The sequence below is a fragment of the Equus caballus genome, chromosome 28 (assembly GCF_041296265.1).
Source record: "Equus caballus isolate H_3958 breed thoroughbred chromosome 28, TB-T2T, whole genome shotgun sequence".
Taxonomy (NCBI): Eukaryota; Metazoa; Chordata; class Mammalia; order Perissodactyla; family Equidae; genus Equus; species Equus caballus.
The window spans coordinates 14,040,151-14,052,405 of NC_091711.1; the positions used below are offsets into that span (position 1 = coordinate 14,040,151).

At 34.8% G+C, this 12,255-nt stretch overlaps 1 protein-coding gene across 50 annotated transcripts in view; it reads right to left on the reverse strand.

The window, feature by feature from the left end:
- Nucleotides 1-12,255, reverse strand: part of PPFIA2 (PTPRF interacting protein alpha 2) — a 451,986-nt gene that overhangs the window by 50,192 nt on the left and 389,539 nt on the right. For all 50 annotated transcript variants that reach the window (XM_070253915.1, XM_070253923.1, XM_070253918.1 and 47 more), the window contains one exon: nt 11,313-11,406. In XM_070253915.1, the coding sequence (XP_070110016.1) occupies nt 11,313-11,406 (94 nt within the window). The remainder of the gene's footprint in view (nt 1-11,312; nt 11,407-12,255) is intronic.

The following is a 12,255-nucleotide window of genomic DNA, read 5'->3' on the forward strand; positions in this document are numbered from 1 at the left end:
AATGACTGGCATAGTATTTTCCTTGGGAACAACAGCAAAAATCCAGACACATCAAGAGGGCATTATCAGCTAACAGATGTCTTGTATTCCAAAATGAGCGCCTTAAACTTTTCAGTTGTCTTACTTTAACCTTCTCGATCTCTTCCTAAATGAGTGGGCCCTCTCTTGTTTATAAACTAGTCAATTTTGGATGTAAAACTTCGCATGAGAAATAATTCACTACATGGGCTTCGTGTGGGGAATATAGCTGCCTCCTGCTTCTTAAAGTTTAAGTTGTCGACTCAGAAATATTTTTAAATCAATTATGAACACCAGATTGGAGAGTGAATGGGTAGTAACTGGAGTGGAAAAGTGGAATGAAGAAAGAAGTTCTTTTAATAGGTGAGACTTGAGAATGTTTAAACGCTGATGGTCACAACACAGAAGAGAGCAGAATTTGAAGCTCCAAGAGCAACATGGAGAGAAATCGGCATAACATAATTCAGAAGGGAAGGGATGGTCTTAAGTAAGAAGAGAGAAGCCTGGTTTTCTGCAATAACGCAGGATGGGGGCAAATGTTAGTGTGTATTTGGCAGCAAATAATTAAGAGAACTTTCTCTTTTTTCTCTCCCTCTAAGGTGGAATGTGAACTCATCTGCAGAAGACGCAGGTTTGAGGGCAGTGGAGGTCTCCATCAAAAGATGCAGAGAGTAGGAAGAAGACTGGTGAGAGAAAAATATTGGGATTACTGGGAAGTGCTGAATTCCCAAATGAAGCTGGTCCAAATTCCCCTGTGTTAATATTCTCCAGCAGCAAAGAGGTGCCCAAGTACAGACACGGAAAAAGAAAATTCACTAGTGGCTATAGTTACGATATGCAGATGTGACCAAGTGAAAGAGGAGTAAAGAGTGCTGAAATAATGGACATGGAATCTAAGTTAAATAGGGAGAAGGGAGAGGACAGAAAGGGGCTCATGCAGTGAGAAAGAATCCAAGCTAATAAAAGATGATAGTGGAAGAAGTTGATAAAGCCAGCTGAAAGGAGAAGACCGTGATTAGGAAGAAACACTATGCTTGAATTAGCAATTTTGAGATAAGAATGATTTGGGGGTAATGACAAGATTCAGAATATGACCATGGGAGGTGTCTGAACGGTTCAGAAGTTTTAAATATGATTCATCAGCACACTCGTTCAGAAATAACTTTTCTTTAAAGTTAATATTGACTTCCAATAGTTAAAGTATTTGAAACTTTAAAAAAGGTCAAGAAATCTTTATTCTTCTGAGAATTTTCTTGGTCATGTGCCTAGCAAATTTAACCCAGATAAGCCCAAAATTAAAGTTTTGATTATGCAAAATCTGAAATAAAGACATTTAATTGTATGTTTGTATATACATATGCATAAAATATACATATACACACATACACGTGTATTTTTGAATGAAAAGCTTTTGGTGTAGACTTTCTTTTACATAAATCTGTCAATAGGATATAAGTGATCCCTGCCTGTCTCAGAAGTGTGGAAACAAGGATGAGAAGCTTGTTTCATGAATGGCTAATTTTAAATAACTATAGGAAGAAACCACATCTTCAAAGACTTTATGAAAAACACAATACAGAGGTAATATAAGAACTTATATTTGTGGAAACAAATGTGGAGAATTCTTTCTGGAGTAAGATGTCAGCATTTATTTAAATGCACCCTAATTAGTGAATTTTTTTCTTTTAAAAAAGGAACTAAATCATCCTTGTTATTTGACACTGACTTTGTAAGTTTTACTGGAATGAATGATGTTAGATTGACTCAAGTACACATTTAAATTTCTTACATGCCTTATTTATTAATGATCATTACTATTCTTACATCTAACTTTGAAATATTATATAGGGCTCATTATAGCAGAAAAAAAACAATTTTATAACATGGCTGCATCTTGTGCTTTAAAACTACCTCCCCCTCACCGTCTTAAAAAGGTGTTTGGTTTAAATATATTTGTTGATTATTTTGAAGGAACAGATAGAGTTGGATAAGAAGCTAATTCTCTAGGGGAAAAAGTATGCTACTCTTTTCAGAGTATAAAGAGAGAGAGGGATTTTTTTTTGACTTCCTATGTAGACCATTTAAAATTAGATAGGGTATTCAAGGTCCAGCTGAGAGCCTAGACTACCCACTCCTTACATCATGGCCTTAGCATCCTAAGATCCTATGTAATTCAGAGGAAAACTGGGCTCAGGAGATTTGAGCTTTTATATACCATGGTGCCTGGAAAGCCATGTTTTCTCATGTGTGGAAGGAAATAGCAATTTCTACCTCAAAGACTTTGTGAAAATTAAAAGAGATAATATGTGTAAAATGTGTAGAATAGTGCCTAGCATATCGTAAATGCCTGGTGTGATTATTAGTTATTGATCTCATATAAAATAATTATTCTCATCACTATACAAAAGACGTGGAGGAAAAAGAAACAGAATATATATGCAAAAGGAGATAGGAATAATTATAAACAAGAAATAGATACTAAGTCTACTAAGACCACAGCATGCTAGATGGGAAGTAAGGAGAGATAAAACTGGTGAGATAAACAGGGATCAGATATCATAGGGGTTTCTGGACTATATACAGGCATTTGGAATTTGTCCTAGCAACGTGAGAGAATAATTGAGGGCTTTCAGACATGTGATTTAGGTCGATCTCTTTAGCTGAAGTGTGAAGAGTGGATTACAGGAAGACAAGACTGGAAGTATGGAAATTATTTTAGTATGATGGCCTGAGAAAGGAAAGAAGGAAATCAATTCATTTGAGAGAGTTTAAAGAGATAATATACACAGTGATAGTATAGGGAGGTGATAGTGATAGTAAAGGGAGGTGCACAGAGGAAGAATAAAGACAAAGAAGAATGAGGGCAAAGATGAAGCCCAGTTTTCTGGTTGGTCCTCAGGGTAGAAGTCACTGCCTCAGTTCCTGTTCCATTTTCTTCTTCACCGTAGAGTTCTTTCCCTCCTCAGCTTCTATTCAAGCATTCAATTTTTCAGGACATAAATTTTGAGTACTTAATATGTCAGACACTGCAATGCTTAAAAAGCCGAGGTTCTCTTGAGTCCAGTTCTCTGAATTATATAGAGCATCATAGAATCCCAGGGCAGGGACAATTTAAAGAGCACGTAATACGATCTCTCAGCTGAAATTCGAATCCCCCATGTAATTATCCTACCACATACCCATGCTTGGCACGTCTATTTTGGGCAGAATCCTGAGGAACAGCTCTTTCTAGGTGGTCCATTCTTTCTTCCCAGATTGGTGATTGCTAACAGTTCTCACTCAGACTCAGCTCAAATTTACCTGTAATGACCTCTAACTTTTGGCCCAAGATCTTATCATGAAGCCATAAAGAACAAGTCTAATTGCTCTTTCTTTTGTCAGCGTCTGGATCTTTGTTCTCTACACGCCACACATTCCTAATTATTTCTAGTACTCCTTGAAGACACAGTTTGGTATCACCTTGCTACACTGGTCATGTGTCTCAGAACAATGCTGGTTTGAATACATCTGCTTCAAGTATATTTCCCAGAAATTAACTCAATATGCAGTAACGATCTGGTCAGTGCATAGAAGTTTGCCTCTATCAATTGCTTTTACAGATATCGAAAACCACTAATTTCCTTGTCAGGCATTGCTAATTTGCCTTTTTTGCAGAAACATTTTTCTTAGGAGTTGCAGTTAAAATTATATATACCCTCTTATACCCAAGAATCGGTAAGTATAGTCACGAAGTTGGATACAGAATTATATAAATTCCCCTATTAAACTCATCTTGTTAGATTTAGATCTCTCTGTAATGGTCTTCCTTAAACAGAATAATTTATCTAAAAACTTAATTGTGCCTCTGGCTTCACTCTTCCACAAATCAGATAGTTTCATTTAAATCACTTGTAAAAGTGTTGAGCCTGCCACCTTTTGTTTCATTCAGTCACTGTCAGTTCATTTGTTCAGTCCCTTTGATTACAGTGGTCTCATCAGCTATAACTCCATTCTGTTAGTCTCATTCCAATATTATGTATAGAAGTATCAGCAATAAGTAAATTAAATACCTTGCTGAACTTAATGATATTCCCATAGTATTTTTCCTCATCTATATGTCTAGAAAATCTTTGAAAAAGTTAAGGGTTTATTCTTTAAAAAGTCTATTTATTCTTGGTTATTAATAATCCCCTTTTTATTGCACAAAAATAATCTAATAAATGTTGTACATTTATTTCGGAAACTAACAGTGAGCTGACCAGTCTTTAGCTTGGAACAACTTTTAAGTAAGAACATTAGGTGGCTTTAGGCTTGTGGCACTTTTCTCACTCTGTTCAAAGACCAGTGGCTTAAAGAAGTGATCACGGCCCCAGAAATGCTTAAGTGCAATAATCTGTTTTCATGTCTGTCTTCTGCAAGCTCTTTGAAGAATGGCACTGTATAATTCGAATGTCAGTTGTTTCTAACACAGTTCTTGAGACATAATAGACATTAAATGAATGAGTAAAAAGTTATCATTTGCATGTTCCCTTAATCTAGCATTTATCTCAATCCGGACAAATGATACGGATTTATTTAGAAAAAGAGGTCATTCTTCTAGTACGTGTAACTGTCTTAGGTTTTAATTTTCCATTACTACTTCTTATTTTACTTTTTCCATGTCAAATATTTGTCTCCTGGGCAGGAAATACAGAGACTGTATAGGGCTTGTGTTCTACTTACTCTGTAGTCTGCTAACATTGTGCCCTTGGCTCACAGCAGCGGCCCTGTTCCTTCTACGTTCTTTTCCTTCCTCCAAATCGATCAAATACATCTAAACGCACTTGGATGTCCCTTGGCTTTATTTTTCCCAACAAATTTCAATGCATTTTGGCCTTTAGTCTTTGGATGTTATTATTTTTTAGCTTCAAGAATTCTTACAATTGTCTACAGTTGGAGCTAAGCAGGACTATCCATAATCAGAAGGCAAGCTGACGAGCTAATGAGCTATATCCAGCTCAGCGCAGGCAGAGAAGACATACTGCTGGAGTTCCAAGTAGGAAATTAGTACAGATTTTCCCAGAGAAATATTGAGAACATTGGGTTTAGGCTCTGAAATATTTGACCTCGTCAGGTCATTTTGAGTTGGTGCTCAGAGTGTTTTCCTGTAGCCATGTCTGTACTAAATGAACCCTTGACTAGAACTAATTGATCCAAGTGAAAATATTTGCTCCACTCTAGGCCAATCAGATGCTTTCACCCAGGAATTTAAAATTCAGAATGGGGTGAAATAGAAAATACGAGTTCTTGACAACACCCTAGAGAAATACTTCAAAATCTCTTATTGTTGAAATTTCGGAGTTGTCCCGGCTCTGTTGTTTCTGCAATCTCTGAGATACTCTACTGTGACTCCCCTTTTTGTTTTATCTAGCCAGAATCAGTTCCTACAGCGCGCTTACAAAATAGACTTTTGTGGGGGAAGAAAAGACATTTAGCTTCCATATATATAGCATAACTTAAATGGGAAATATTCAAAGCTTCTAACGCATGTCTCACAAATTAACCTCTGGAACACAACTCATTTATAAGTTTAACTTGGCACATAGGCACTTAATAAATATTTATTAAATGGAAGAATGTTGTAGAATATCTGTGATACCTTTAATTATGAATATTTTTAGTGACATTTATTTTGCTTAGAGATATGCAAACGCTGAACCTTCCAAATGCCAAAGATTAAAAATGCGGAGTCTCAAAACACATTAAAGATTATGCACTGAAGGAGACCCTTAGGATTGCAATGGAAATAAATTAACTAAATCTATGGAGCTTCACTTTTATGTCTTTGAAGTTCTAACATAAAGATCCGTTGGTAGTGATTAACTGTGACTGCCAGGCTCCAGGGATAGAACTGCTTCTCTGGGGGAGGCTGCTGATAGCTGAGTCGGAATGTTAATTTCATTTTAATGATGTTGAAAAATTGATTTCAAATATGAAATCCATATTCACTCAGCAATGATATCCATTCAGGAGAACATAGCAAATTTTAACATATAATATATTACCTGTATTGTAACTAAAGATTGAAAGTGACGTTAGTCAGTATATTAATATTCATATGGTATCTTTCAATTTAAGTCTCAAGATACAGAAGATTTCAGCATGCATAATATTTTAATAAAAAATTATACAGTGTTAAAAATGCAGGAGTGAAATATTTAGCAGATAAAAACTTAAGATAAAGATTTCAGATTTTATATTTCTGGAGATACGTAGCCATTCACTAGGTATTTGGTCAATTTTAAAATGTTCACTGACTATCAAAGACTGTTGTGAGAATTAGACAGGTATATTTCTACTGAAACACGCAATTTTTTCTTTTATCACATAAGTCTCTGTAAAAATAAGCTTCTGGAATCAAAGTTGAGCCTGGAACTGAAAATCCTTTAGGTCAATACAGGTAAGACAGTCCAATCTAACATGTCTGCCGACTAAAAGTATAAATAGAAAAATGAAACAAAATATATTTGAATAGAAACATACTTGTGACATTTCTGAACCCCATAGGAAAGGGAAAAATCTTAAAAATTTCAGAAAGAGAGAGAGAGAAATAATAAAAAAGAAACCCTAAAAAAGTGAAAATCAATTGACATTAGACATAACTGGAAGCCAGAAGAGCAATATCTTCAAAGTTCTGAGGGAAAATTACTGTAAACCAGCAGTTTTACACTTTTAGCAATTATCATTTAATTTTAGGTGTAAACTGTATTCTCAGGGCTCAAGGACTCTGGAAGGCTGCCATGCACCCTATCATTACATTTCCAGAGACGATGATTTGGGAAATCAGCAGTTAATTATATTTCAGGAAAAAAAAGCTAAGAAATCTGATGAGATAGTAATGCAAATATATTTTAGATTAATACTTTGAAAACTCTTCTTTAGGCAAAGATCCTAATGACATAAAATTTCTTTTCCTTCCTTATGAGTTCAGGTCCTTGATTCTAGAGTAACCTGTTTATAGAAACATAACATTGTAGATGCTGGGTTTTTTTTTCCTTGCTGAGGAAGATTAGCCCTGAGCTAAACTCTGTTGCCAATCTTCCTCTACTTTATATGTGGGTCACCACCACAGCATGGTTGATGAGTGGTGTAGGTCCACACCTGGGATCTGAACCCAGGAACCCAGGCTGCCAAAGCAAAGTGTGCTAAACTTAACCACTAGGCCATGGGCCCAGGCCCTGTAGATGCCATTTTTAAGAAGAGGTGAAGCTTATATTTGTGTACCTCAGAAGCCTGAGACTATCCAGCTTCTTCTGAGTCAAATAAGTTTATCTAATTTTGGGGTTCAGATTTTAGGAAACCCCTTTTTGGCCAAATACCTTAGTCATATTCTAACAGCTCTATTGGCCACAAAGCTGGCATTTTGATCTCTAATTTGTCGGAATCCTTTGTCTATCATCAAATAGATTCTAAACTTAGGCAAAAAACAGAGTTTTTACTTGTTGAGTCCTAAAATATCTGCATGTAGACTCTAGTGAAATTTGGGGAGTTAAAGAACATTCCGAAATAGAGGTTTTTGATGGGCCAGAGCAAGTAAGTTTTTGACCTTACAATAGCTTCCATTATGCCATGCAGTTACTTTTTGTAGCTATGTGGTTGGCTTTACTTGGCCATCCTGAGCAAGTAGCTTTAGGTTAGCTTAAAACATTGGCTGGAGAGCTAAAAAAGAGAAATAAGTTCTTGAAGATCAGGGTGACAAGTATGAAAGAGAAGAGGTGAACTTCTCAGGTCTAGTTGCTTGTAATGTGAGTTTTAGAAATGGGAAAGATGTTTAGTTCATGTTAAACCAGAAAAGATGCTTGGAGACCAATGAAATCAAAGGATGATGGATAAGATCTCAGAGAGTAGTGACACTCCAGAGGGAGCCCACACTGAGAAAACTACGGAGAATCACAATTTTAACATGTAGACAGATATTGAGAACAGGAAGTGCCTCAATCCTTAAAGATTAGGAGAGGTATACCATGAAGCTACAGAAAAACTGGTCAAATTTTGATGAGGAAGACCAGAAAAATTAATGTGAAGTATTCGAAGAATTACTAGATGAGTTTCAGTTTGACACAATTATTGTAGTTATCAAGTCTATGTAAACCTCCTGGAGAAATTTATGGAATTGAAGCTTTGAAGGAATGTACAGAAAGATAAGGCAAATTGAAGCAGTTGGCACAATAATAGATGGACTTGAGGCCTAGTTGCACTGACGGACAATAGCATCTGCGTGAAAATACCCAATGCAGAAAGGTAAAGGTTGACAAGATTTTCTGGAACAGTGGATGTTCTAGCAGATCCAGGATTCTTGATTTCCTTTTTCTCATCCTACGACAATAGCTGGAAATGTAAGCAAAACAAATGCTGCACCAGAAAGCAAAACAAAAGTGGAATAAATTAGGAAGACAGATCTAATAAGATGTTCTAATCTATGTAGTTTAATTTGCTGATGGTAAGCGTAGCTCAAATTAGACTTTTGTTTGAGATTGCCAACATTATAAATTTCTGAACTTCACAAGAATTTGGAAAGTCTTGAACGAACGCTGCTCTCTGAAACTATCTTCCCCATATGGTTTTAAAAAATATGTTGTAACTAACTTCTTTAGAGAAGGTTTCTCCCAGCTAAATTTAAATTCACAGATTGTCAACTGTAGATACCTGATATCTTAGTGAAGTTGAAAACGATATTTTTCTCCAGTTCTGTTTGTTCTCACAGAGAGTAACCGGTCTCTGATATGAATTCTGGGACAGGGAACGTAGGTCTAAGTTAAGTACATTGTACTAGAAACATCATTTTGGTCGGTCAGTGGATAGAATGTAGAAAACAACTAGCTGGAGACCACCGTCATTGCAACTATACATGTGCAACTTATAGTGTTCTACATTCTGAAAGAAGTTGCGCCGTTTTTGTTTTTGTTTATTTTTTCAATAAAATCTGCTTGAATTTTTTTTCCATCTTGAAAGAAGTCCAGTAACCATGAAATCTGAACACATAAAAGAGTATGATTCCTTGAAGCACTTAAAGAGGATATAATGTCTTTTAAAAAAAGAAAATTGGAATTGTTTAAATAAAATTTTAAATACTTTAAAAAATTCAAGAACTAGTAGTCAACGTTTAATAATAATTAATGATAAGATCTGATAGAAATAAAGTCTGAAACTATGTAATTTAAAAGTAATTTATCGTGTCTGTCTTATAAAACTCATTACATGAAAACACTTCACTTTTTGGCAACCTAGAAATCAAGACACAATATCATGCAAGCCCTGAATAAGTGGTAGTACTTATTTACTAAGTCTCGTGATTACTAATTGCATATTTTTGCTCCTAGAGTTCTTGCTATGGGATAGTCAACAATAAGAGAAATACTTCCATCCTTCCATTAGTTAACTCTATCTTGCCTTCTTGGATTCATTTTAACCCAAACACTATTACTCTATAGGAAAAAGTTGTACAGAGAAATGTTAGCCTTTATTGTATTATAGAATATTCTTAATATTAAAGACAAGTATTCTGTTTAATACATCTTAAAATTATTTTGCTGAAACATACTGCAAAATAAAACACGAAAGTCAAGCTTAGTAAGATCTTCACACTAAGTCGAAAACTAAAATCAGTTTTTGACTGTGAGTGTACTTAGGATCTGAAAAATAATCCACAAAATTAATATTAAATCATTCTAATAGTGTATAAAATTAATAATAGCTAACCTTTAACTTTAAATATATTACTTAAAAATCATTTTATAATTGAAATGTTTAACTTTGGTAACTGTTAAAAAGGACATTTAACTTGGTCCCATAAACAACGAATGAATTGTGTGATGCACTTCCACAATATCAACCTTGTACGCAGTGTGACAGCTGGTCAGATCGCCATTAGTTGTAAACATTTCATTGTGGGAAAAATGAGAATTAAGGCTTAAGGGAAATAAAAAAACTCCATCAACCAGGTTGCGTTTGATTGCTCTTATTCTTTTAGACTTGAAGTAATTTTAAATAAATAAAATTAAAAGTCCTTTAGATTTGAAATAAGTTTTAAAGAACCTAACAAAGAGAAAATTTTTAGAAGATTTTTCCCAATAAATAACCATACAATTGAATATAACATTCCTTAATAAGAATATATAAAATTAAGAGATTTCCAAGAGATTATGATAGTATTCAATTATATTTTTGAGTGATCAATAACGAAAGAAGAAATATTTACCAGCCTTGAACGTGACTCCACATTTAATTCTATTCAAGAAATAATGCTCCTAAGGCCACTTCCTTTTTCAGCACAGTATTTCCACTAAATTTGGATATATCAAAATGTAATAAGTAGAAAATTCCTGAGATAGTTAGGCTAGTGAGCTCTTCTATAACTTGTAAGTATATATTTCCTCCTTATTAGTAAACTTCTGCAAAGCAGGTGAGAAGGCAAAATATGATGTAAATTGATTAGACTGAATACTTTTAACCATGTGAGAATATCTGTTACCAAAATGCTGACCAGAGCAGTGACCATTCTTTCATAGGAAAGAAGGTAAACATGAAAATTATAATCATACTGTAATAAATATTTGAGAAGGAGGAAAAGGAGTAGTTGACCAGTAGATTCTGGAATAAAGAGAAATTCTTTGGCTTTAAAGAACATATGCTAAAGGTGCTACTTCATCACTAAAAACGTTACTACGTACTTTAAAAATATGTTATTTATGGCCCCTCTTGCTTTCTAACAGCTGCTAAGACTCAACATTTGCCAATTTTGCAAGTCATTTAAATGCTGCATATTATATGTGAATGAAACGATACATTATCAGTTTCCTGACAGATGCAAAACAATCTGCCGGCAGTCTAAAATAAGTTTCTATTCAATCAGTCCGAGAAATGTTCTCCTTTTAAATACTCCATTTTAAGAGGAGAGGCTTTAACTGTCATGAGAGGAAACACGAAGTTGGATGGTGTACACTCTCATTTTCTCATCCCAATTCAGTATGGACTTTAACATCAAAGAAAATACTACATTATTGGTAAGGCTACATTTAAGTATTTTAAATATACTTGAGTTTTGGTCTCTTAGAGAAAATTCTTACTTCTACTACAGGCCAAAGATTTATATAGTCATTTCCAATTGTAGCCCATTAGAACCAGGAAACTCGAGCACAGAATGCTCTCGGGAACACCAGGACAATATTGCCTCAGTCTGCTGTTTTGTTTCCAACTGCTCTCTTTTTAATTCCCCACAAACAATGATAAAGAGTAAATAAAAGTTAGAAAAAGGAGGAAAAAATCTCCAAACCTACTTTTTCTTCAGTCTTCTATCCTTCTCAGCTTGAGTTCCAAGTTTGCCTAAGCCCAGGGACTCCTGAGCGGCAGCTTCAGTCTCCATGAAGCCTCCTGTGAAGAAGGAACTATTCTATTAGGTTGGATACATTGTATCAGTTCTGAAATTAAGTTCTTAAATGCTTATTTGAGCAACTGTTTAGTAGCACATTTTCTTCTCTTTTTTTCAATTGTCTTTATATTTCCAACCCAACATGCATAAAAAGACATGGGTACATACATAGGCACTGAGAGAATGAAAAGAAAAAAAAGGTACCTATTGATATACCATTCAATCACATCTAGCAGCAACATAACACATGTGGCCTGTGCGGTGACAAGTAGTTGAATATAAAATCTGCAAGCCTTGAGGTCTATTTTTAAATTTTTCTTATGGAAAATAACAGCAAATATCTATGTAGTGTGTGATTTATTTTCAACATGAAACATTTGAAATATATCATATAGAATGGGATAAACAACAGCCCAAAGAGTAGAAACTCAGGGAGATATTTGTCTCCAATTCCAAGTTGAGAGAATGGAGAGGCATTTGCTGACTTCTAAAACATTTTCCTATCTGGGTTCTGGAACCCTCTTCTGCTCACCTGACTGACTCCGAAATCCTTCAGTGTAGACCTTACTTCCAAAACTCTGCATATTCTGGCAGATTTGTTTTGTAAATTTCATAATAATACCTGGAAAAAACTCTAAGTCTTTCTTGAAAAGACCCTGGCAAGAATTGTTTTTATTCAGTTTTATTGGCTTGGGAATATATACAATGTATATCGCCTTGGAATGAAAGGAGGAAGAAAGAAAAGTATGTTGGGCATCAAACAAAGAATTAGACCTTTTATAGTGGGATCATCTAATTCAAGATCCCTAAACATATAATTAATTCATAAATTATCTGTTGTAGTTGAAAAA